The sequence below is a fragment of the Erpetoichthys calabaricus genome, chromosome 7 (genome assembly GCF_900747795.2).
Source record: "Erpetoichthys calabaricus chromosome 7, fErpCal1.3, whole genome shotgun sequence".
NCBI classification, from domain to species: domain Eukaryota; kingdom Metazoa; phylum Chordata; class Cladistia; order Polypteriformes; family Polypteridae; genus Erpetoichthys; species Erpetoichthys calabaricus.
The window spans coordinates 122,158,832-122,186,246 of record NC_041400.2 but is presented as its reverse complement, the minus strand read 5'-3'; the positions used below and the strand labels follow the sequence as shown (position 1 = coordinate 122,186,246).

The window sequence follows — 27,415 nt, the reverse complement described above, 5'->3', positions numbered from 1 at the left end:
ATACAGCACTGTACATTACTGAGATGTTGTATATGGATTTTCTGGATGGAGTGCTGCTGCCTTGCAGTTAGGAGACCTGGGTTCGCTTCCCGGGTCTTCCCTGCGTGGAGTTTGCATGTTCTCTCCGTGTCTGCGTGGGTTTCCTTTGCATACTCCGGTTTCCTCCCACAGTCCAAAGACATGCAGGTTAGGTGCACTGGCGATTTTAAATTGTTCCTAGTGTGTGCTTGGTGTGTGGGTGTGTGCCCTGCGGTGGGATGGCACCCTACCTGGGGTTTGTTTCCTGCCTTGTGCCCTGTGTTGGCTGGGATTGGCTCCAGCAGACCCCCGTGACCCTGTAGTTAGGATATAGCGGGTTGGATAATGGACGGATGGATTTTGTTGATTTTGGAGCCAGTGACAAACTGACAATAATGGTGGTTGAAATGTTAACATTGAAAATGAAATTGTTGAACTGTGTAAATTGTCACTAATATCTAAACATATAAGGGATGATGATTATAAAAAAAAAAAAAAAAGAGTGAAAGGAACCTTTAAAACTATGCAATTTCACTTTTAAGCTTTTTTTTTTGGATTCAATAAAATTTTAACACAAAAAGGAGTAGAATGAAGAAGCAAAATCCAGTTACCAGAAATAATATATTTTATTTCATTGGGAAAAGCAAATCAAACAAGCAAAAAGATTTAGGAATAGCCAGGGTGGGCAAATCACTGTACAAACAACAGTTTTCTATAGTTCAACATCTAGACATGACGCAAATTAGAAAGAAATTACTGATTAAGCTTTATAGTAATTAGAAAGAAATGTAACTTCTTGTAGTACTCAGGCTATTCCAACTCACGCAACAGACGAGTAACCAAAGACCCAGCGATTAGCAATTGGAGGAAGAGATGGTAATATATATATATATATATATATATATATATATATATATATATATATATATATATATAAAAATTACAAGAACCTCACTGGACATTAAGTTCACCACAAATACAGTAAGTTACTATAGAAGTTCCAACAAAATACATAACAGAAATGCACCATCACCTAATTCTAATGTTTCATCCTTTTATTGATTTATAATTTTATAAAAAATTAAATTTATTATGTAAAGACAAGTATTCTGGAAAAAGGTAATTTAATACAACTGGAGACTATTATTTAACAATATAATTTGAACTAAATAACAAAATACTTACTTAGCTCCCCATTTGTGGTCTCCTCTGTGGAAGATTACCAAGTTATTATTTGAATCAAGAGCCAATCCAGATACTTGTCCAAGATTAAAGTCTGACTCTGGCCAATCAGTCATTTCTATCAAATGATAACCTAAAATAAAAATAAGAATATTTAGAGCCCATTTTAAGATGGAAATAAAGAAAAACAATTTAACACACTTAATGAATCAAATTAAAGAAAATATCAACATCGATTTATTCTATCAAGACAAAGGAATTGCTGTTGACTTGCACTGCAGCATCACAGCTCACACCTGGGTGTGAAATCTGGTTTACTGATTCTATGAAATTTGCACTTTCTCCCAAGGTTTCAAAGAAATGCATGTTAGGTTGATTGATGCCTCTAAAGTTACCAGTACAAGTGTGGATGTGTGCTCAGGTGTTCATCCACAGCTTGTTCTTAGTTTGTGTACACAATGCAGCTAGAACAGACTTTAACCTGCTGTGACACTTTCATGGAATTGTGGGTGAATGTTTGGTGATTTTTATAAAAACAAGTTAGATGAGAGAGAGCAAGTACACAAAATGCTAGGCAAAAGCATTCTAACCATTCAGAAGTGATTTGAAGTCTTCTACACATTATCTGCCACACTTCTTATCAAGTAAAAAGTTTCAGATTAAGTAAACATTTTTAGATTAATCTTTTTAAACCTAGACTGCTAAATAAAATGTGCTATAGGTGAAATACTGTAAGTCAGATGTCAGAAAAGCTAGAAAATCATGTACTCTAGAAGAGTGCTTAACACTAGAATTACCAGAGCCTACGAAAAAACTCGTAGATCTGTCCCACCTTAAACCACTTCTTAAATCCGTTCGCACCTCTCCGCCAGCGTCTTTTGTCCTGTAAATGTGCCGATAAAGACAAGCTGCAATCAGCCGGCTATTCCATCCCCCCACCAACTTAGAATATGCTTGAACTTCTCCCAGCTCATGCCTTGATTGATTATCTGGGAGTGAAGTGGAGTTTTAGAGTGGAAATAATAGATCTTTATTTGGAACACACGCATTTCATGTGTGTTCCGTTTCTACAGTAATCTGTGTAAACACATTTTTAAAACAGAAACGTTTTTTATATTCTAGTAAAAAATGACAAAATGTAGGTATAAACTATATAATGTATGAAGCCTGAAGTCCAAATATCAAAGAAACACTTTCACAAAAGGTACAAATACAACAGAACAAGTGCGCTTTTATTCAAAGATATAACTGCCGTTGCGCAATGGTATCAGCTGCCGACTGGGAATCAAAAGGTCATGAGTTTGATCCCGCACGACTCCGTTTTGAGAAGTGAACTGCTCTTATTCTTACTATCTTAGAATAAAAACATACATTTGATTTCAGTCTGTAACTGCTGGTGTAATTTATAATACTTGTAAAGGTTAGCTTTGTGTTTTTTTTTTTTTTATTTTAATTCGGTTTCATTCTTTTCATTCTACCCAAAACACTGCCCCTACCCCGACACTGCTGTGTTCACATAAAGACGTGCTATAGCTCAAATGTTATTTATTTTGCCAACGCTACACCTTCCAGATCTAAACACTAGCGTGGTGTATGTGCCCAAAAAAAGTCTAACTGCATTCTCGTACCATTGCTCGCTTACTAAAGTGTCAGAAGGTATTTTTTGTGATATTACATGTGAAATTTGTGAGCATGCCCTTGACGATCAAACACAGGAAGCTCTGCAGTTCACTTGTGACTTTATGCTGTAGATCTGGCTCTTACATACAAAGGACGGTGCATTTGCCCAAAACATTAACATTTATATGTTACTTACATAAAAGCCAGATCTAATGTTATTTACCTTGAGTTATTTACTTAAATGATGAGGGTTCTACACCGGATCAAGAATGTACTTTTGCCATCGCTGTACTTTGTATATGTACATGGGAAGCTCTGCACTCGTGACATTACGCTGTAGAAAGTAAGTAAATAAATAAATAAAGGTAAATAGGTAAATCGAATGTTATTTACCTTGAGTTATTTACTTACATGACGACAGTTCTACATCGGATCTGGCTTTTATGTAAGTAACATATAAATGTTAATGTTTTGGGCACATGCACCGTCCTTTGTATGTAAGAGCCAGATCTACAGCGTAAAGTCACGATTGCAGAGCTTCCCATGTACATATACAAAGTACAGCGATGGCAAAAGTGTATTCTTGATTCGATGTAGAATCGTCGACATGAGTTGAGTTTACCTCTGTTATAGTGCGACTATGTGAAAACAGCAGTGTCAAATGCGCGGGGCGCGTGGGGGGGGTTTGGGGGGGGGGGGGGTGATTTATAGTTGGGTGGAGTTGGGAACATGAACGCGGCTAAGAGAATAACAGAATAGAAAAAAACAAAGCTAACCTTTATAAGTATCATAAATTACACTGGCTGTTACAGACTGAAATCAAATGTACGTTTTTATTCTAAAATAGTAAGAATACGAGCAGCTCAGTTCTCAAAACAGACTCGGCCGGGAACGAACCCATGAAGCTTTGATTACTCGTCAGCAGTTTTACCGTTGCGCCACCGAAGCTATCATAGCAACTGCGTGTCATTGTCGCAGGTAAACGCGGGTTGTTTTTCTGCAGCTATATTTTTGAATAAAAGCGCATTTGTTCTGTTATATTTGTACCTTTTGTGAAAGTGTTTCTTTGATATTTGGAATTCAGGCTTCACACATTATATACTTCATGTCTACATTTTGTCAATTATTACCAAAACATGAAAAACTTTTCTGTTTTAACGATGTGTTTACACATGAAATGCATGCGTTCCAAATAACGTTATAGTATTTATAAAAGGTGTCATTTTGCTTGACTTCTCACTCTATACAACTCCAAGCAACTGACACGCAGGTAAACAGATTTGAGCTGAGGAAACTGTGCGGGGTGGGGGATGTGATAGTAGGCTGCTTGCTGCTTATCAACACATTTACAGGACAAAAGACACTAACTGGAGAAGTGTGAAGCGATTTAAGGTGGGATGGATCTATGAGTTTCTTCGTAGGCTCTGGTAATTCTAGTGTTAAACTTTTTTCACTCGCAACCCCTTTTCATAGGACAGCATCATTGGAACTTGCTATATTGCGTTTTAAAGTAAAGAGAGAGAAAGAGTTATCAGAAGTTATCCAATAGAACAAACACTCTATTTTGTGGTATTAAACATATTACGTATGGTAGTTGGATTATGCTTATCTTTTCACTCTTTTTTTGTGTTAAAGGTTTACTGAATGCAAAAAAAATGAAATTGAAATATTTTGCACAAAAACATAATATTCAATAAAAAATAAACAATAAGTTAATTATATAATAACAAATATAAATATAAAAGTCTTCAATAAGATGGATGGGTTTATTTATTCTGACACAATAAATTAATGCTTGGCTTTATATTTTCGCCAGCACAGATCTTACAACAACTTCAACATTGTAAATAATGCAGTGGTACTTTGCTTTTATTAGAAAATTTGAAAAAGCCAATTCACTTAAATTTTTGGTGGCAAATGGCAGCAGAGTTGTCACAGCCAACTCAGAGAGTGAAGGAAATTTATCTCCAATTCTAACCGAAAAAGCATTCAAGTATTTCTTTGAAAATTCATGTTTAAGACTTCTTAAGATCACTAGAATGCTATGCAAATTCTTCTTGAGCCAGCAGTGATAGATGTTTCACCTGCTCCATTTGTACATTGAATGATTTTTGAACCTAATGAAAACAATCAGTTTGAAACTCTGGAAAAAATATTTACCAAACTGGTTTATGAGGCATATCAAATAATCAGTTATAGTTTGCTTAATCAGATTATAACTTAAAATTATTTTCTTTGAAAAAAAAAAAAAAAAACATCCATACATAAAACATTTAAAATGAGTCATTTTCTACTTTTTTTTCCTCTATATGTCTTTCAGAAATTCCGGTAATATTTTCTTTAAGAAAAAAAATTGTGTTCTCCCCCTACAGAGACATATTCAATTTGTTTAGTTTCTTGAGTACATCTGACAAGCAAAGTAATTTACAGTGTCAAATGTTGTGAAAAAATTTGGCAAAATCCAAGTTATTGTCAGACAAAAAAAGGATTAATTCATTTTTTAATTCAATTACTTGTCTCAAGGTTTCTTGTGACTAATATCGCAATAAATACATTACAATTTTTAACCAAAATTAACTGTACATTAATTGCAATTTGTTGTATTTCTTTCAATCATATTAATACTTTTATATAAACAGAAATAAACTCAGTGATTAATTTCTAATAAAAACAGTGTTAATAATCACTTGCCTAAACATATTGAATTATTTCAGTTAATTTACTGAACAGTTCTGTGTAGCAGAAACAACGCCCAACGATCACCAAACACCCTGTACCCCCAGGGAGTTTCTATAATATTTGAGAAAACCAAAATATATGGTTTAGACTGCTACACTGCAAGCTAACATACAAAACACACTATGAATTACACAGCTAAATATTAAAAACAGAAACAGAAAATCATAGTTCATCTTTTGTATACAATCAGCACTGTTACAGCTCTGCTTGTGCTTAACTGCGTGATATACACAAGTAGACTCTGCAGTGGTTACTTGGAGAGGAGAAGTCATTCAAGGTTTGTCCCTGACAGCCATGTTACTTCTGCATGCAATTTAAATTTTTTTAATCAAACAGCAAACCCGCTTAATAAATAAATAAATAAATATATACACACACATATATAAATAAATAAAAATATATATATATTGTGGCGGGGGGCTGTGGATTGGGGTGCCAGTCAAAGGGAAGAGCGTTGCCTGTATAGTATGAAGACCAGGCCCTGGACAGGAGTGTGTCGGCTCCCCACCATGGGAGACCTACCCTCATGAGATGGGCCACTGGCCCCTACGGATCTCAGCTGACGGAGGGGCAATGTGGTGGGCAGCTGGGGGCTCTGCCCAGCCGGGATGCATAGAAGGACAGCGAGAGGGACTATGCCTCCCGCGGACCACGAGATGGTAGCCGCCCTGGCTTGTGTGGGGGCCCTATAGGAACCCATGGCCACTCGGACGATTGTGGAGCCCTGGACATCAGCACTTCCGCCAGCAAGGAATACCGGGGACACCTGGAGTGCTTCCGGGTGTTCATGCGGCACTTCCGCCACACCAGGAAGTGCCGTAGGAAGTTCATCATAGTGCACCTGGAGCATGTCCGGGTGGGTATAAAAGAGACCGTCTCCCTCCAGTCCTAAGCTGGAGACGGGAAGAAGAGGATGAAGCTCGGAGGAGAGGAGTGGAGGCGGTAAAGAAAGGCTGTTATATTGAGAGGCCCTGACTTGGGTGTTTGGTTGAAGGACACTGGATTGTGTACGGGACTTGAAACTGTAAATATTGTAAATAAATGTGTGTGGGTTTTGAACTGTTGGTGTCTGCCTGTCTGTGCGTGGGCTGGTCTTCCACAATGGCATCCCAGATGGGACTCTCTGCCTGGTGCAAGGCAGGGACCCAGTAAAAAATAATTTTGTGGTCAGCCCGGAACAGCAGGACACTGCACACACGCATCACTGTACAGCGGCACGAACACACACCACGAACAGAGGCGACTCACTCGAAGACCGCTTGTGGTTCACAAAGGCGGTGTCTCCACCCGATGTGGAGACAGAAGAGCAGGCGAGGCATGAGGGCAGTGGGCTCCTACAAGCACGCCGTTGCTAAGGTCACCTGGGTTGGCATCGCGACTAGGAAGGCCGCGCGGAGGAAGTTGACTCCGATCAACAGGATCCAGGAGGTAAGTCCCAAGCCTAATGGCAGTCGGACCTGGGGGGCCTGACTGTCCAGACCTTGGTTTTGTGGTGTAGGCAGGGACTGCCTGGATCTGTGTCAGTGGCTGAAGCGTGCCGATCTGTGGAGCTACGACAGCTGGCAGCAATACTACAACCGGGGAAGGAGGAACCGCTGCAGCTCCGAAAGCCGCAGCAGCAGAAGTGCTGCCAGGAGGCTCGCCACCACATTAGGATCCGGAAGGAGGAGATGGCGGAGAACCTGTAGTCTCCCCCCAAGACTGGAGAGGGATTGGATGGTGCATATTGCATTCCCACTGATGATTTGGTCGAAGGTGGGACCAACAAATGTCTGTCCTGATCCAGGGGAGAACCCGACTGAGCCAAGGAGAAGGCTCCGTGTTCCGGACCGATCAAAAGGTAACTCCACCGCTGGCTGGCGTTCTGTGTTTACTTGTGGCTCTGCGTGAGCTGGAGGATTGCCTTCAGCCCGCAGAGTCGCTCCTTCAGGTAATGCGTGTCCTCCGTGAGACAGTGGAGAAGCTGGAGGGCTTTCTTGCCCTGGCTTGTATGGGGGCCATGGGAATTGAGCATGGAAGCTCAACCTTATAGGAGCCTGTGGCCACCGTCAGGGGGCGCCCGGACAACTGTGGAGCCCTGGACGTCAGCACTAGTGCTTCCGGGTGCTCATGCGGCACTTCCGCCACACCGGGAAGGGCTGCAGGAAGTTCATCAGAGGGCACCTGGAGCATGTCCGGGTGGGTATAAAAGAGACCACCTCCCTCCAGTCATAAGCTGGAGTTGGGAGGAAGAGGACAAAGTTCGGGAAGGAAGACAGAGGTGGTAAAGGACCATTGGAATGCCCGGGAAGAAGGGTGTTTGGTGCGAGGGCATTGTGTATTGTGCGTGACAATTTGAGACTGTAAATAGTGTAAATAAACGTGTGTTTGAACAATTGGTGTTTGTCTGTGTCCGGGCTGAACTTCCACTATATATATATATATTGTGATGGACGGCCGGCAGCTCATCCTGGCCGACACATCCAGGATGCTAGATGGCATCTTCCCTGCAGCCTAGAGGTGCCCCAGATTCCCACAGGACATCATGGAAGATGGAGTTTGGCTTCACAACCCTGCTGGGTACCGTGGGGGCCACCATGTGATGCTGCAGGGAGAAGAGGGGATTTTTGTTTCCCGTATAGCCCGGGCTGAAGAAAAATGCAATTCTCCATCTGACCCGGAAGTGCAGTTGCAGCCTGCTTTCAGTCTCGCAGGGCCAGAATATCCAGAGGGACGCGGCTGTGTTATGAATGCCGCCAGCCGGGCCATATGTGTAGGAATTGTCCACAGAGAACCGGGGAGGCGGTTAAAAGACAGCATTTGTGCAGTCACGTGAACAGAAGAGGAGAAGCACTTCCGGGTCAAGGACTATATAAAGGACTATTGGAGACCCAGTACGCTGAGCCGGAGTTGGGAGGGAGTGTGACAGAGCTGCTGGGAGGAAAGGAGGATATTTATTGTATTATTGTTTATTGATTGTGTTTATGGCGGTGGAGGTACTTTGGGGCACTTTGAAGAAGAAAATTAAATTATTTCTTAGTGCTTTTAAACCGGTGTCAGCATCTGTCTGTTGGGTTTCACGGGGCAACAGTGCCCTCAAGCGTCTATTCATTGACGCAGCTGGCAGGATTCTGGCCGTCTATTTTTGGTCAGAAAACCTTTAAAATTAATGCGGACGCAAACCCAACAGGCAGCGCTGCAACACAAGAAAGCCTCACTGTACATCGGTCTGTGATGGAGAAGAAATCTGGGAAGAAGAATGGGAAAGCCCAAAAGGAGCAGACTCTAGATGATGCCGCGCGTCTATGGACATACATTGACGCCGAAAGGACCCGAGCTTTACGGCAGCAGGATGGCCGTCGGATGTCGGACACAAAGGACAACTTCTACTTACTGGGAGACCCCGGTTGGAATCCTGAGGTATGTGCCGAAAGAGCGTCCGATTCGCCGGGACCTTATTTTAGTTACTTTATATAAATAAATATACATAAATAAATATACATATACATAAATAAATTATAAATAAATTATATATATATATATATATATATATATATATATATATATATATAAAAATACACACATCCACACACTGTATATAAAGCTAAAGCTGCAGCGCAGTTTGAACTCTGTTTCTAAAAAATGTTGCAAATTTCTTTATCTCCATCTCTTTTAAATAAATGTTTGGAAGGCGGTACTTTCTGACAAAGCAAATTAATAAAATCTCAGGTTCTTTGCAGTACGTGCTGACTGGTGATTCTCATATCTGAATTGGGTAATATGTCCCTTTATATAAACTGCCTTTTATTCCTAAATATAACACACCTAAGCATAAACTACTCTGATGCAATTTATAATTAATTAAAAGTGGAAATAGAGGAAATATACCGAGATACCAAATACTAACTTATGCTTTGATGTCTCTGGAAACTGTTTATAATTACTTGTTATTTATTCCTTTTGATATCAAAAATACTATTCTTGGTATCATTTTGTTTTCTACAAAAAAGCCACTCGTTCATTTTCTGACCTCAAGGTTATGAGAAGGTGAAGCTTTTTACAGCTGTACAAGGGGAAACAATATCTGGTGAGGTGAATTTCACAGACGGCACATGCAGTACATACAGTTAGGTCCATAAATATTTGGATAAAATATATTTCCATAAAATATTTTGGTTCGGTACATTACCACAATGAATTTTAAATGAACCAACTCAGATGCAGTTGAAGTGCAGACTTTCAGCTTTAATTCAGTGGGGTGAACAAAACGACTGCATAAAAATGTGAAGCAACTAAAGCATATTTTTAACACAATCCCTTCATTTCAGGGGCTCAAAAGTAATTGGACAAATTAAATAACTGGAAATAAAATGTTCATTTCTAATACTTGGTTGAAAACCCTTTGCTGGCAATGACAGCCTGAAGTCTTGAACTCGTGGACATCACCAGATGCTGGGTTTTCTCCTTTTTAACACTAGAATTACCAGAGTCTACGAAAAAACTCGTAGATCCGGCCCACCTTAAAACCGTTCTCACCTCTCTTTTGTCTTCTAAATGTGCCGATTTGGAGGAGCAGCGAGCAGCCAGCTATTCCATCCCCCACCGTCGCAGAACGTTCACTAAGTTTTCCCAGCTCATGGCTTGTTTGATTATCTGGGAGTGACTGAACTGCTGGAGTTTTAGAATAGAAATAATAGATCGCTATTTGGAATACATGCATTTCATGCGTGTTCCGTTTCTACAGTAATCTGTGTAAACACATTGCTAAAACAGAAACTTTTTCATATTTTAGTAATAAATGTTACAAAATGTAGAATGTGTAAAGCCCGAGTTCCTAAGATCAAATAAACACTATCACAAAAGCTTCACACACCATATAACAGTTTCTGTGGCGTAGCGCGCTAAGATTTGCTTCTCAGACCAAGTAGCTTTTCTCTGCCTCACAAACATGAGTTCAATTCCCCGCTGGGGATAAAGTGTTACTTCTTTTTTTTGTTTTTAACCTCAAACGGACATAAAATTTGTAAATTGGTATGCACTGTCAGTTAATGAGATCGTTATATTTTCATGTGGGATGCTCCTTTTAAAATATTTTTTTAACAATTGAGACTGCAATTAACATGAACAACTGTCCTTATAACTTATTTTTTTCAAGATCCATAACACACAGACAGACAGAGCACTGCGTAATACAGAGACAGACAGGCAGAGATATACAAACAAACAGGGAAGGCACACGTACTGAAAGAAAAAAAAAATCAACATGCGCGTTGTTTCTGTAGCACTGAATGAGCTCACCTGCTCTAACATCACCCCTCCCCCGATCTGGCTCTCTAAGTAACAGCGCAAGTACAGACGCAAACCAAGTGTAATCAAGAGTACTGGTTCGATCCCCACTCACTCCTATATTTGCCGTTTTCAGTAGTAAGCTGCTCTTTTTGTTAATATTATACAGTACACACATGCACTTGATTTGTGTCTGTACTTGCGCTGTTACTTAGAGAGTCAGATCGGGGGAGGGGTGATGTTAGAGCAGGTGACCTCATTCAGTGCTGCAGAAACAACGCGCATGTTGATTTTTTTTTCTTTCAGTACATGTGCCTTCCCTGTTTGTTTGTATATCTCTGCCTGTCTGTCTCTGTATTACACAGTGCTCTGTCTGTCTCTGTGTTATGGATCTTGAAAAAAATAAGTTATAAGGACGGTTTGCTGACTTGGAGCACCACTGTCTTACTGTGCCACAGAGACACGAGTTCGATTCCCAGCTTTGAAGAAAGTGTTTTTTTTTTTCCTCAAACGGACATTGAATTTATAAATTGGCATGCACTGTAAATCGTTAACTTTAAAATGTCAATCGCGGTTATTTCTGTTGATTAATTCATGCTTTTTTACTTAGAGTCAGAACAGGAGCTTTTTCAGCTTCTGATCTGACTCAAACAGCGCCAGTATAACTTCACACTCAACCTGACGCTGTTCGTTTTCAAATAATATTGCATTACTTCGACGATGTTTTCTGATTGGTACTATTCGCGTCATAAAATGATTTCTTCAAAACGTCACATATATTTGTCTCTTTCTTTTTTTAAAATGTGCGTTGTAGCACTCAGCAACTGGCCACCTGCATGTTCTTGCGCACACTAAATCAGACAGCGCTATATGCAATCATCAGATTCAAATGTTAAGTTATATAGCACAGAATGGAAATCAGCAGTTCTTAGCATTCCACCACGCAAGCTGTCATATCAACCGCCTACTGTAACTTGCTTTCTTTTTTCTTCGGTTAAAGTCTTGAATAAAAGTGCACTTGTTTTGTTATACTTTTACATCAACATATGTTCCTGTGTTTGAGCTACATGGGCATGCTCAAAAAATACGCGTGTAATGCCACGAAAAGTGCATGCAGACACTTCAGTTCGCAAGCATTGGTACGACAATGCAGTCACAAGTACACTGCAGAGCTTTGGCGCGTCTTTATGTGAAAACAGCAGTGTCAGATGGGGAGTGTCTGATGATTACATATAGCGTTGAAGTTACTGCTCTTTACTATGCTTTCCTCTGCATGTCCTGGAGTACAAAAGAAACAGCATACAGCAACACGTGGGGACTGGCAATACTGGGGGAAAAAAACACGCGGTCATATGTATCGTGATACACTGCAGAACTATAGTGCGTCTTTATGTAAAAACAGCAGTGTCAGGTGGGGGGCGGTAGGGATGGATCCTGAACGCGACTGAGACAATGAAAAGTGAATTTTAAAAAAATAAAGCTAACCTTTACAAATATCATAAATTACACCAGCTGTTACAGACTGAAATCAAATGTATCTTATAATTCTAAAATAGTGAAAATAAGAACACTTCTCAAATGGGAGTTGTGCAGGATCGAACTCATGACCTTCTGATTCCTAGTCAGCGACTGATACTGTTACGCCACAGAAGCAGTGATAGTTAATTCATATCAATGTCTCACACTAAGGCGGGTTTTTTTGGCGGTGGCTTTTTTTTGTATCTTTTGTGAAAGTGTGTCTTTGATATTTGGACTTCAGGCTTCATACATTATATAGTTTATGCCTACATTTTGTCAATTGCTACTAGAATATATAACACGTTTCTGTTTTAACAATGTGTTTACACAGATTACTGTAGAAATGCAACACATATGAAATGCGTGTGTTTCAAATAACAATCTTATTATTTCTACTCTAAAACTCCACTTCACTCCCAGATAATCAATCAAGGCAAGAGCTGGGAAAAGCCTGTTTACGTTCTAAGTCGTTGGGGGGATGGAATAGCCGGCTGCTGGCAGCTTGTCTTTATCAGTACATTTAGATGACAAAAGACGCTGGCAGAGAGGTGAGAAAGGTTTTAAGAAGCGATTTAAGGTGGGCCGGATATACAAGTTTTTTCGTAGACTCTGGCAATTCTAGTGTTAATGCTCTGCCAGGCCTTTACTGCACCGGCTTTCAGTTGCTGTTTGTTTGTGGGCCTTTCTGTCTGAAGTTTAGTCTTCAACAAGTGAAATGCATGCTCAATTGGGTTAAGATCAGGTGACTGACTTGGCCATTCAAGAATTTTCCACTTCTTTGCTTTAATAAACTCCTGGGTTGCTTTGGCTGTATGTTTTGGGTCATTGTCCATCTGTATCATGAAACGCCGCCCAATCAATTTGACTGCATTTAGCTGGATTTGAGCAGACAGTATGTCTCTGAACACCTCAGAATTCATTCGGCTACTTCTGTCCTGTGTAACATCATCAATAAACACTTGTGTCCCAGTGCCACTGGCAGCCATGCATGCCCAAGCCATCACACTGCCTCCACCGTGTTTTACAGATGATGTGGTATGCTTTGGATAATGAGCTGTTCTACGCCTTCTCCATACTTTTTTCTTGCCATCATTCTGGTAGAGGTTGATCTTGCTTTCATCTGTCCAAAGAATGTTTTTCCAGAACTGTGCTGGCTTTTTTAGATGTTCTTTAGCAAAGTCCAATCTGGCCTTTCTATTCTTGAGGCTTATGAGTGGCTTGCACCTTGCAGTGCACCCTCTGTATTTACTTTCATGCAGTCTTCTCTTTATGGTAGACTTGGATATCGATACACCTACCCCCTGGAGAGTGTTGTTCACTTAGTTGGCTGTTGTGAAGGGGTTTCTCTTCACCATGGAAATGATTCTGCGATCATCCACCACTGTTGTCTTCCGTGGACATCCAGATCTTTTGCGTTGCTGAATTCACCAGTGCTTGCTTTCTTTCTCAGGATGTACCAAAATGTAGATTTTGCCACTCGTAATATTGTACCAATTTCTCGGATGGGTTTTTTCTGTTTTCGCAGCTTAAGGATGGCTTCTTTCACCTGCATGGAGAGCTCCTTTGACCGCATGTTGTCTGTTCACAGCAAAATCTTCCACATGCAAGCAGCACACCTCAAATCAACTCCAGGCCTTTTACCTGCTTAATTGATAATGACATAACGACGGACTTGCCCACACCTGCCCATGAAATAGCCTTTGAGTCAATTGTCCAATTACTTTTTAGCCCCTGAAATAAAGGGATTGTGTTAAAAAAAATGCTTTAGTTGCCTCACATTTTTATGCAATCATTTTGTTCACCCCACTGAATTAAAGCTGAATGTCTGCACTTCAACTGCATCTGAGTTGTTTCATTTAAAATTCATTGTGGTAATGTACAGAACCAAAATTATAAAGAAGTTGTCTCTGTCCAAATATTTATGGACCTAACTGTAATAGCTCTCAATAAATCTAGTCCAGTTTTGATTTGTTAGTTAATTCAATATGCACATCTCTGACATGTAAGAAAAAAGAAAGGTTACAAGACCCAAAGAGAGTACACACATGTAACATAGAGATAGTGAGGGTGAAAAGGCCTGGACTTAAACACAGTGTCCTAAAGTTGTTAGACAGCACCACTAATCACATCACTGGATTACTGATAGAAATAGAAATTACAACAAGTTAGACTAAAATGTTGAGTTGATGTATTTATACTTCAGCTACTGAATAAAAATGTTGCTAAAAATGGTTACGATAAATGAGAAGTAATTGCTACAACTCACATAATTTTCCTGTGAATCGATCAATCATAGAGTGTATTGATAAAAACGTTTAATTAATGGTAAAATACCTAATCTTACCATTATCAAATGGTTGAGCATGATAAAGAATTGTGCTCCATTTCTTAAAACACACCATGTGAAGAAACCATTTGACTGCTACTATTTGCAAGGCTTGCAACACTATGAGCTGGCTGAAAAATAGACATCTTATATATAAACGTCTATGTGTGGAAGTGTGTGTGTCTGCCCGGCCCAGAAGTGAGAGGTGGAGTCGCTGTAAGGGATCCGCCTCCGAGGAAACAGAAAACTTGCTTAGCCGCTAATAACACAAGCGAGGCCAGCACGTCAGCAAAACGAAACATCACAAGAAAGGCAAAGTCGCTTAGATGCTAACATCAGCAAAACGGTATCCCTTTTACTTTTCCTCCCGCCAATGCACAAGTGATGCGAGCATGTCGGCAAAACAAATCCTCCTAGGAGAGAGATGCCCAAAGTAGTTCCTTTCATTTACTTGACATCTCTACATTTCAATTTTTTTTCTGACGATTTCAATAGTTTCTAGGACCCTGGGCTTTTTACAGCACGGGCTTAGACAGCTAGTTTATATATAAAACACTAGAGAAGATAATTATTTTATTGAAATGCTTCATTAAGATGAAGACTCAAAACTTCCCAGTAAGGTATAGTATTTCTATATTTTGTTTAATGATCAGAACAGACTTCCAGCTTATTATGAAAATAAATCATGGAATATACTATACATTATAAAGCGGTGGGTTGGCACCCTGCCCGGGATTGGTTTCCTGCCTTGTGCCCTGTGTTGGCTGGGATTGGCTCCAGCAGACCCCCGTGACCCTGTGTTCGGATTCAGCGGGTTGGAAAATGGATGGATTATAAAGCCCTGGTACTGTCTAACAAATGCACATTACAGCTCCTTTGTCTGCATCTTTACTTTTCTTCAGTTATCTAATTAAATGTTTATTTACATCAAATACAATGATGGAATTCCTTCATTAACAGACAGCCTGAACATAATTAGCAACTGAGGGAGCACAATACAAATGCTGGCAAGTATGATGCCATTATGGAAGGCTTTAACTTAAACCTAAGGGGAATGAGCTATAAAAGTCAGCTCAGCCTAGAAAATGTATACTACAACATGAGCAAATTTAATAAATATTGACTGCTGTGACAATCCTACCGAGAAAATCAGTATTGTTTCAATTTAGATAGCACAACATAACAAGAACCCATATTATAAACTCATCACAGAAGCTTTTAACCTTAACAAGTTATGACTCCAGGGGATACTACAAGTGCAGCACAGGCTTCTAAACTATCGATCTACATTAATGTGTAATCAGTAAATTAAGTTCTTAAGTGTCTTCAGCTGCAGAAGAGACACTAATCCACACTGCTGCTATGGTAGCCGTAACAGGTTGATTTATAGCTTCTGTGTCGATAATAATAATGATCCCTGCTGCACATGCAATCATTTTATGGAAGCTCAGCTTATATTCAGGAACTCCTGGGCAGTGATTTCAACAATAAGGAAATGAATAAAGAAATAAAACCAGAAACAGTTCCCTAACCCACCTGGTTTCTGGAGGTAGGCAGCATTAGACCCATCAAGTGGTTTAGCTGTTAAAATCCTGTTCCCAGAAGGCCTTACAGTTGACTCTAGCTTGTGGAATTTGTGAATTCTATCTCTTATGAGAACTGTTTCTGCTCTGTCATTGTAGTCTGCTATGCCTTTTTGATTAGGCCAACCAAGATCCTTCTTTTGGACTACGTTATCAATTTCTGCAACCAAATCTGCTTCCGTTTTCTGTGCTGGGTTATACTTATGCACATGAACAACATCTTCCCTTTCCCCAAGCAATCTGGAAAGGAGGGAATAGAAGTCACCTGTGCAGAAAAAGAAAAAGAGGAGAGAAGGAGGAGAAGAAGAAATGGTGATTGCATTTAAGAAGCAGTAGAAGACACAGAGCAGAGACAATTAAATTCACTCAGGCAAGTGACAGGTTGGAAGAAGAATGATAATTTTTTTGATAATAGTAACAGAAAGAAATATTCAAAATCATGAAGAGTGAAGGTGGCTAAATAGCCATATTTAACTTTCTAAGCTTGCAGTAATTTGCTGAATTTGTCAAAAAATGCAAAGAATGAATAAAACAACACTCTATGAGATATTCTGCTCGCTAATTTGATATCAGTATGTAAACAAGGGGTTTGATGTACAGAATTCAGACAACAGGTACTATAGAATAGAGTGACTGCTGCTCGTTTACAGAGCAAAATGGACTTAGCCAAAAACTAAAAAGGAGTAAAGTCTTTTAAAATAAATGGACAAACTATTTGCTAAAGAAATAAATACAGATTTGCCACAAGTACAAGAATTGGGAGATACAGTAAGCCCTGTGTAAGAGACTTAAAAGTTATTATTCTCACAAAGATGGAAGTTTGGTTGGCTAGTGTTTAAGTATGGCTTCTGCAGTTTAATGTGCTCTTCATGACACTAGCACAGCATAATCAAAATGTACCTAAGAGGAGGCTAACCTTCAAAAGTCACATCTATATCTATGGCAGAATTACAAGCATTTACAATTGTACAACAATGTTTCAATACAAAATACTTAACAAGAGTTTGGTCAAAATAAACAAGTTGTTTTAAGAAAAGGACAAAAGATAATTCTATGAAGATACAGGACATATGCTACTTCACAGCATGTAAACTGTGAAATATTGCCTTTACAACAATACTTTACCATTTATACTATTTGCATGACAACTACATACACTCACAAATATTTGAAGTAACTTTAAAATAAATCCAAGTAAAATGCAATATTTAATTTGTAGCTGTCAAAACAGGGTCTGCAATACGATAACATGATAGATACTACACAGAGATGTATTTTCTTAAGAATGACACTTATTTATTATTACATGTGTTACTCCAGACTGCAGTTCAGACACACATTAAGTGCCCCAACGTCATTTTTCATGACCGCAAATATCTAATTTCCACCATAAAAAAAAAAAAAAAACACGAAACACAAAATCATGCAAACTCCTCACCCGAGGCTGCAAATAAAAACAGCATTACTCCAGCTTTTAGTTATAGATGATATACAACAGGCATGATTCTTAAGGTTCTTAAATTTCTTGTTAGCAATAACGTGGTTAGTGAATTATATAACAACCAACTTTTTATTACACTGCCTTCTCCTCCATATTAACATAATGAGCTCCTGGAAGCCCTCATTAGGCAAGCACTTCTAATTCAAAAATGTAATCATCACTGATTTAAATGATAAAAATAGTAATGCAATCTGCAGCCCAAATGTAAGGAAGATAGAATTTTTGAGGTAACGTCGTTGTACTCTTTAATCATGGTGCTAGAGTGTGGTGAAGTATTGCATTAGTACATGCAAGTAAGAACAACCCTATAAAACAGACAGAACGTTTTCCTAGAATACAAATCCCTTGAAAATGAACACAACCATTTCAATAGCTGTCAACACAAACATTAAAGAGGAATTTTCCCTTCATTAATGATAAAATAAAACAGTAAAATTGCTTATTACTGGTTCCCATTAAGCTCCTTTGTAGCTACTGTATTATGCAGTATGTATTCACATTTGTTAAACAACGAAAACATATATTTCTTATTCATAAGCACAGTATTTGTATTTTAATAAAAAAAAATAACAAAACTAACTGTACAGTAAAGACAAGGAAAAAATAGCATCAATATTATTTGCACCAAACAAAAGAAAAAATAAATACAAGCTTCTGCAGTGGTGGCAGTATCTTTGCTGTTGGTGATCAAGGCAGAGAGTGGGAGGGGGAAGGAGGAAGAGGCCAAGATGAAGAAGCACAGAGTTCCTTGAACTCCATTTCTTCACCATCCATAACTTTTGCAGCTCTCCCTTTTCCAAAGCAATGGGAGGTGGAGAAAAACAAAAAGTTGAAGACCCAGATGCAACAGTGGCAAGTGGAGGAGCTGCACAAAAGAGCAATCAGATGCTGGTAGGCTTTGCTTCACATACCTGCAAGTGGAGGAGCTGCACAAAAGAGCAATCAGATGCTGGTAGGCTTTGCTTCACATACCTTTATTTCCTACAGTTGTCTGTAGCACTCAACAGAATATGCCACACTAATTTAACTGCAAAAAGGACTTTTCATGAAGTCAAGGACTTGTAACACTAACCCACGTATCTTGGGGGTATAATCTAGTTGGTTAACAAATTATAGTTTACTTTATATAGCACCTTTATGCTGTGAGTGCTATTCCAAGACACTTAATAAACACAAACCTACAGCCACCACCTGTCAGGTTAAGTGACTGGTTAGAACAAGACAGATGCTCAGAATTAGGATACATGTAGTGGTGGTGTTGTATGCAGTAAGCACAACGTCACACAAATGTGGCAAATGGATAAGCAGATGCTGGAGAATGTTGTAGGAAAGTCCCTTCAATTCAGATGATTAACAGGTTTTAAAGATTTAGCAGCTAACATGCCTATGCACTAATAAGTTAAACAAAAACGATACAAAACGATAAAATGTCATATCCACAGTGCTTAAAACAATGATTCAAACCCAAGGTTCAATTAATTTTTTACATCCCAAATAACCCTATAACAAAATATTTAATAAAAATACAAAAAGGAGCATACTGTACATGTTGTATCTAGGAAATGATTTGTGCATCCACTTGGGAAGCAAATTTAGCTAAAGGGGCTCTAAATATAATTAGAACCTTTCCTACCTCCTTTTAAGTTACATTTGACAGACGCACATTTTTTTTCTTTTACCAATAGCTTGCTAGCTGAAGTATGTCATATGACACACAGCAACCATACGTGAATATTTGCCAATGGTTCTGCCTTTGAAAGTGCTACAGGGTGCAGAAGAGAAACAGACTATTGTGGCTGCTCTAATAAATAGAATTTCAATGTTTTATTTGGAGCTCGCCATAGTAATTACTCCCCCAGCCTGTATACTGAACCCACCCACTGGCAACAGTCAGCCAGCCATGTGCTGTTATCTCTGTGGTGATTTGTCATTATCTGTGCTGGGACTTAAGACCTTGGTGTCCACTGAGGAGCAGCTCACTGCAGGACATCTTTCCAAATAGCAGGTTAGTTTGTTAATTCAATCTGCTCCAGGACCAGCAGCAGGCAGTGCTTTTCTTTGATATATTTAGCAAACTTCTAATTTAAAAAAAAAAATTGTAATTTCCTGATGTTTTCAATCTCATCACTTGTTCTTTACTATTAATTTTGCTGCCAATCACGCCATACCCTTCACATGCATCTGTTCTTGGAAATAGGTGTCAACCAGTGGCAGCACAAAATGAATGAAGTTGTCAGATCAGTTGAACCTGAAAATTGACAGAGCCAACATACTTGTTGGAATGTGGTAAGCCACATACACCAAGGGTTTGTCTATGAAACACTGTTGATTCATCATTGATAGTTCACACCTTCACATTTTTGACATATTCTCATTTCACCAGTGACCTCAAAATGTCTATCAAGTTGACGTAAGTAAGGCTCATTATAATTAAGATGGTTTCAAACAACAGAAAAATCAAACTTGAACTGGACCTAGTATACTGTAAGACAAAGGGCCAACAATAAACAGCCTTACTGCAGTGCACTACTATGAGATAATGTGGAGCAAAAAAAATATGTTTGATTTTGTGGGTTATGTATGAGGAAATATTACAGGAAATAAAAAAATACCTTAAAACATGCTGAAACTAACAATGAGCATGCAATGAAATAAAGATAACAAATTAATGCAAAAGAATAATTCACTGGAAAAAGTATTTTAAGATTCCATACTACTGCATTGAAATGGTCGGTCTGATCTATAAAAGGCTTAATTTGGTTTGACATTTTAGTTAATTTCATGGATTACTTAACTTCATTTGAATTCGAGCATCCATTTCATGTCCATGACTTAATAAGAAGTCAAACATGCAAAAAGAAAGAGTATAGAAAATGTGATCATCTAGATTAAATTAGTGATGTATAAAATAGGATTTCACTGAATGAAGGGCCAAAAACATTTTCAGCCACAAGTCAAAATGAGGACATTTTTTCCTCCAAATAAAAAAAATGTTCAGAAAATGTATTACAATCACCAATGTGAATCTTAGGCTAAATGGTGACTATAAACTAAATCCAGTGTGGTTGTGAGTATAGGATTGTGTGAGAGTGAACTTAGTGAACCCCTAGTTTTTGCTTTGTACCCAGTGCTGCTGGGATAGGCTCTGGCCCCTTGCAACCATGAACCGGATTAATTGGCTTAAAAATATTATGTTATGTTACATTATGGCCATATTCATATACACAAGTATCAGCACAATATTTTGTGTGTTTCAGTGTTATACCTTAACAAACTATCAATATGTGTTATGTACCAATGACTATCTATAGTCCATACATTCAAAGCTGAAGAATGTCCATGCAAATGCATCTTATCAAACATGACAAAAATCCGGTCAGTGACCTACAGGAATTGTTTAAGGATCACAATACATTCAAAGCTGAAGAATGTCCATGCAAATGCATCTTATCAAACATGACAAAAATCCGGTCAGTGACCTACAGGAATTGTTTAAGGATCACAATACATTCAAAGCTGAAGAATGTCCATGCAAATGCATCTTATCAAACATGACAAAACTCCGGTCAGTGACCTACAGGAATTGTTTAAGGATCACAATGCGTGTGTGTATAAAGTCCAGGAGAAAGCTCAGTCTTCATAGAGACGAAAAATGTACTTATAATCAAAAAAAAAAAAAAAAAGCATTATCACAGATACATCCATATATCATCTAAGAAGGCCCTTTCCATTCTACTCTTAGGGGTAATTAGGGCCTATCAAGGTGACAAGGTCAAGATCAATGTGGCTTTATTATCCCTGAATAGGAAATTCAGCTGAACACTTGGGGGGGTGGGGGTGGGGGGGGGTGTAAACAATGAAGAGGAATACTGTACATCATAAAATGATTTAATATATTTCAACTCTTTCTTTGAAATGATATATTGAATGTAGTTTTGATTGGACTCTGTTTTCTATATTTCAATGCGACTTTGTCTGATTGCTTGGTAATGCATATATTTAGAAATTTACAGGAAGGCTGGACACACAATTGCTAGCATATGACATAATACCTGACATGTGAATTATCCTACACAAATGATTTGAATTTTTTGGATGTTTTGTTTGCGGTTGTTCAAGCTGAGTCTCCATTCAAGCCTACAGCATCATGAACTGTTTTATCTTCGTTCTCCATGTAAATATAACATTACATTTTTTTTCTTGGCCATCACTACAAACAGCATGAGATGAGTGACAGACATAAAAAATGACCATTTTTAGGTTGGGTATTCCATTAACAGTCTGAAAACAGTCAAATTGGTACAGACAGAATTCACCTTATGTTCAAGTGCTTGGTATGTGGCAGAAAACTGAAGATCCCAGGTAAATGTCACATGTACACAGTAGAAACAAAAATACACACAGTACGGACACAGGTTTGAACCAAGGTTTCTGAAGCCATGAGGCAACATCACTTACCACTCTGATACCCTAGAGGTGAAAAGAGAGAGAGAGGTTAGGAGCACATACTGCTGATACAGTGCACCCATCACACGACAAACCAACTCAGGATCCCTGATTAGAACCTGAGTGCAGCCATGCAACGAGTGATACCTCAGCACCACACTAGTTCAGATGGAGTGGAACAGTGTGAGATTTTTTTTATGGTGGCTGGAGTGCCAATTCTGCCACCAACCCCCAAGTTTTCCCTGCAGGTTGGAGGGCCTACATGCAGGGATGGATGCAGATTAATGTCATACCGAGGACGGAGCAATTCCAGGTTAAGGGCCTTACTCAAGGGCCCAACAGAGCAGAGCATTTACGGGATTTGAACCGGCAACCTTCCGATTGCCAGTGTAGATCTCTAGCTTCAGAGCCACCACTCTGTCACTGAGGTGAAAACAGGCTTAAAAATTGAAATAATAATTAAATCCTTAGGAAAAATTAGGTTAAACCAAAAGAATATTATACTGATATTCATGAACTAGAATTACATGAAACCCATATTTAAAATATACTTTTGTCATGTTCATCTAAGAATTACATTATAAACAACAATGGACTGACATATGTCAAATATTTTTGATCATCACTAGACAGACCGCTTAAGTCTCACAAGTTTATACTCTGCTCATGTGTCAAGAACAAAATGGAATGCAAACCTTATAGGAGATGATGGCTTGCTACATGAGTTAAGTACTACTTCCTTACTGTGCGAGTTTTCCACACACATCCGAAAGACTGCCATGTAAGGATAACTAGGAACACTGCCCCTCACGTGGTTTAATGCCACAGTATGTGATATTATGTCCTGTTACGGACAGGCACTCTGTTTAGGATTTGTTTCTACAGGACCAGAAAAGGGAACCATTATTCTAAGATCACAAACTGCATGGGCAGGTTAGAAAATGGGTGGCTACAGGGACTATTTTGAAGCTCAGACTATAGATGAATTTCAACAATACTACATGAATACCTAAAAAGAAATACCTAGCAATAATAAAAAAAGGGAAAAAATCATTAACATGAAACTCTGGATTCAAAAACCGACTTCTGCTTTCATCATTCATAACTGAATGGTGAACAGATTGAGGCTACAACCTGCAATATAAAAATGTCAATGCTTCAAATATCTATGGATATAAACAAAATGATTCATGTCTGTAGAAAATGTAGGACAGAATATAATCACCATTTTATTAAACTGAACAAAGAGATAACACAAACATACACTACAATGTATTGCAGGCTACTATAAATTCAATAGAATTTATGAGGTTAAAAAAATGTTGATTTGTAGCAGTAATGAGATTTTCTATACATTTAGACTATTGAAAAAATATGACTGCTAATGCAAAAGCATAGATTTATTTTTTCTGACAAAGCTGCTGCACTTTAATTTTTTTCCTTTATATTCATGTGAATAAAGTTTAAAGGTTAAATTGTAGATTCTTTAGTTAGCATTATGGAAAAATAAAATGAGTCATTACACAGTAAAAAATAAATTACACTAATTTTTAAAGACATTCTGCTTCTCTGATGTGTCTTCATCAATTCTTAATCCACGATGTAAAAGTAAAAGAAAGTGAGGAAAACAAGAAAAAAAGAACCTTCATAGCACACCCATGAGCTAGTACAAAACAGGTTAGAAACGTTTTTTACCCAAATAGTAAAAGTAATCAGCAAGAGAAAAAACACTGCATTTTTTGGGCCCTGGATAACGGAGTTCCATCCACTGTACCTGTGAAAGATGTAAGTGGATGCAGATCTGTTTCTACATTAACAATATTCAACCGAAGACTAAAAATGATAGTGTGATAATATACCAGGCAGAGTCACAGCCAAAATGTGCATCCGAGTCAGACAGGTACCTGGCTGCATCTCTTATTGGCCGAGTATGATATAAGGGTATATTTTGGACAGTCAAAGCTGTAAAAGATAGAAATTAAGCAAGGGTGAACTGTGCGCAGAACACCTTTCTAAATGATGCGACTGTCAGTTTTTATTCCTAATCCTTTTTTTTTTTTTTTTAATTTATTTGTTAGCTTTGTCCTCTTCTAGAAGTTCTTTGAGCCTCTCTCTTTTAGTGTTATCTGAAATCTTAGCTATCTTTTTTTCTCTAAAACTTTTATTAAAAACACTGACTCTGCATTAATCCAGTAGAGTTATGTTTCTAAACTTATATTTATACCTTACTCTTCCATTCCATTTTTAAAATATAACTCCATCCATCCATCCATTATCCAACCCGCTATATCCTAACTACAGGGTCACGGGGGTCTGCTGGAGCCAATCCCAGCCAACACAGGGCGCAAAGCAGGAAACAAACCCCGGGCAGGGCGCCAGCACACCGCAGAATATAACTCCATCAAAACAGTAAACATTTTAGGAAAGAAATCAAATATCTGATGTGTTATGAACTGCATTTGAAATGTCTTTGAAATATCTTTCAAACTGACACCATTGCTTAGCAACAGGAGGACATTTTATATTCATGATATGATAGGAAAGGTAAATGTAATTGTCTGTCCTGTCAATTGGCCACACTGAGTGAGAAACATTTTGGACTTAACAAGAGTAAGTGCTGTCAGCAGCTTTGCCACCTAACAACAGGTGGTGTATACATAACTATACCTCAAATGTAACAATTTCAATGTTTAATGAACAAGAATTTAACATGCTAGTGTAAAATAGCCTTTATAATTAGTATTTAAACAGATTTATTGGATTTTCTGATTTAATGTGTAAAATAACTAGAAGATGAAGGTAAGTGAGGGAGATTTTGTAGAGTCTGAGGAAAATCTACACTAAGGGCTCTAAAAGCTAAGGACTGACAAATAATTGATGCTTTGTCAAGCTGCATGGTGGTTTCAACGTTGCCTTCAATGTTTCAGTTCTCCTTTCATATCTTCTAAATAAATCTAGAGCAGGACAAATCAGTTATCAGGTGGAAAAGCAAACCTACCAAGAGATAAAACCATCTCATTGCTCATGTTTTAGGCTAGTGGAAAAAATAAGAATACACAGTGAACATTTAGTGGTCTTGAGATATAAAACATATAAGTACCAACACAAGAGTAAACTGCATAAATTAACAGCATCACATTTTTATAACTGAGAAAAGAATACACAAAAACAAATTAAGCAATCAAAAAAAAAAATCTACAAATAATTATTATGGGGGACCAAAGAACAGAGAGGCAGCAAATGATAAACTTTCAAGACTTTAGGAGTACTAATTATGAGATATTTTTGTATTATAATTTTATTAATTTCACAAAAAAAAATATTGACCACAATTTCCTTATCACCACCTCTCCAGGGTCTTCTCAACTCTCGCTACAGATCACAATGTCATCAGGAAACATCATAGTCCATCACCAATGCAAATACTGTAAGAAAGGACCAATTACTGATGTAATCCCACCTCCACCTTGAATTCATCTGTCACTCCTACAGTAGACCTCACCACTGTCATACTTCCCTCGTACATATCCTGTAGAACTCTAACATACTTCACTGCCACTCCAGATTTCCTCATACAATACCAGAACACCTCTCTAAGTATCCTGTCATATGCGGTCTCCAGGTACACAAAGGTACACAAAGATGCAATGCAACTCCTTCTGGCTTTCTCTATACTTCTCCATCAACACCCTCAGAGCAAGCATCGCATCTATTGTGCTTTTTCCTGGCAGGAAACCATACTGCTGCTCAACTCCCTTCTTAACTGAGCTTACACTACTCTTTCCCAAAACTTTATGTTGTGGGTCATCAATTGTATCTCTCTGTAGTTACTACAGCTCTGCACATCCCCTTTATTCATAAAAGTCGGTACCAGTATACTACTTCTCCACTCCTCAGGCATCCTCTCACTTTCTAAGATTAAGCACTAAAGAATCTGGTTAAAAACTCCACTGCCATCTCTCCTAAACACCTCCATGTTTCCACAGGTGTGTCATCTCAACCAATGGCCTTTTCATTCCTCATCCTCTTCATAACTGTCCTTACTTCCTCTTTGCTAATCTGTTGCACTTCCTGATTCACTATCTCCACATTATCCAACTTTCTCTCTCTCTCTCTCTCTCTCATTCTCTTCATTCATCAGCCTCTTAAAGTACTCCTTCCATCTGCTCAATACACTCTTCTTGCTTGTGAGCACGTTGCCATCTTTATCCTTCATCACCCTAACCTGCTACACATCTTTCCCAGTTTGGTCCCTCTGTTTAGCCAATCAATATAAGTCCTTTCCTCCCTTCTTAGTGTCCAACCTCTCATACAGCTCATCATTCACCTTTTCTTTAGCCTTCAACACCTCTCTCTTCACTTTACACCTGATCTCCTTGTACTTCTGTCTACTTTCTGCATCTCTCTGACTTCTTATTCACCAACCTCTTCCTCCTGTATATTCTCCTGTACTTCTCCATTCCACCACCAGGTTTCCTTTTCCTCCTTCCTCTATCCAGATGTCACACCAAGCACCCTTCTTGCTGTTACCCTCACTATTTCTACTGTAGTTGCCCAGCTTTCTGGTAACTCTTCACTGCCACCCAGTGCCTGTCTCACCGCCTCCCTGAACTCAACCTTGCAGTCTTTCTTTTTCAACTTCCACCATTTGATCCTTGGCTCTGCCCTCACTCTCCTCCTCTTCTTCTTGATCTCCAAAGCCATCCTACAGACCACAATCCTATACTGCCTAACTACACTTTCCCCTGCCACCACTGTGCAGTCTGCAATTTTTTTAGACTGACCCTTCTGCATAGGATTTAATCTACCTGTGTGCATCTTCCTCCACTTGCAGGAATATGTCCACTCCTGCACGTTACCCTATGTTACTCCCTCTGCTTAAAACACATAATCACCACAGCCATGCCCAGCCTTTTCACAAAATGACCTTCTGCGTTCCTCTCCTTGACACCATACCTACCCATCACCTCCTTATCTCCTCTGTTCCCTTCACCAACATGTCCAGTGAAATCGGCACCAATCACCGCTCTCCCTACCACATCATCCAACTCACCCCAGAAATCTTCTTTCTCATCCATCACACACCCAACTTGTGGGGCATATGCACCAACAACATTAATCATCACACCTTCAATTTCCAGCTTCATAATCATTACTCTGACACTCTTTTCACCTCCAAAACACTCTTGACATAATGTTCCTTCAGGATAATCCCTA

General features: G+C 38.8%; 1 protein-coding gene across 8 annotated transcripts in view; it reads right to left on the bottom strand.

Moving 5' to 3' along the window:
* The window catches only part of pam (peptidylglycine alpha-amidating monooxygenase), a 392,585-nt gene that overhangs the window by 45,962 nt on the left and 319,208 nt on the right, over positions 1-27,415 (bottom strand). For 5 of the 8 annotated variants that reach the window (XM_028805293.2, XM_028805296.2, XM_028805297.2 and 2 more), the window contains exons 15-16: positions 16,205-16,516; positions 1,204-1,333 (exon numbers count right to left, since the gene is read on the bottom strand). In XM_028805293.2, the coding sequence (XP_028661126.2) occupies positions 1,204-1,333; positions 16,205-16,516 (442 nt within the window). The remainder of the gene's footprint in view (positions 1-1,203; positions 1,334-16,204; positions 16,517-27,415) is intronic. The other 3 variants (XM_028805298.2, XM_028805300.2, XM_028805299.2) reach the window with 1 other exon arrangement.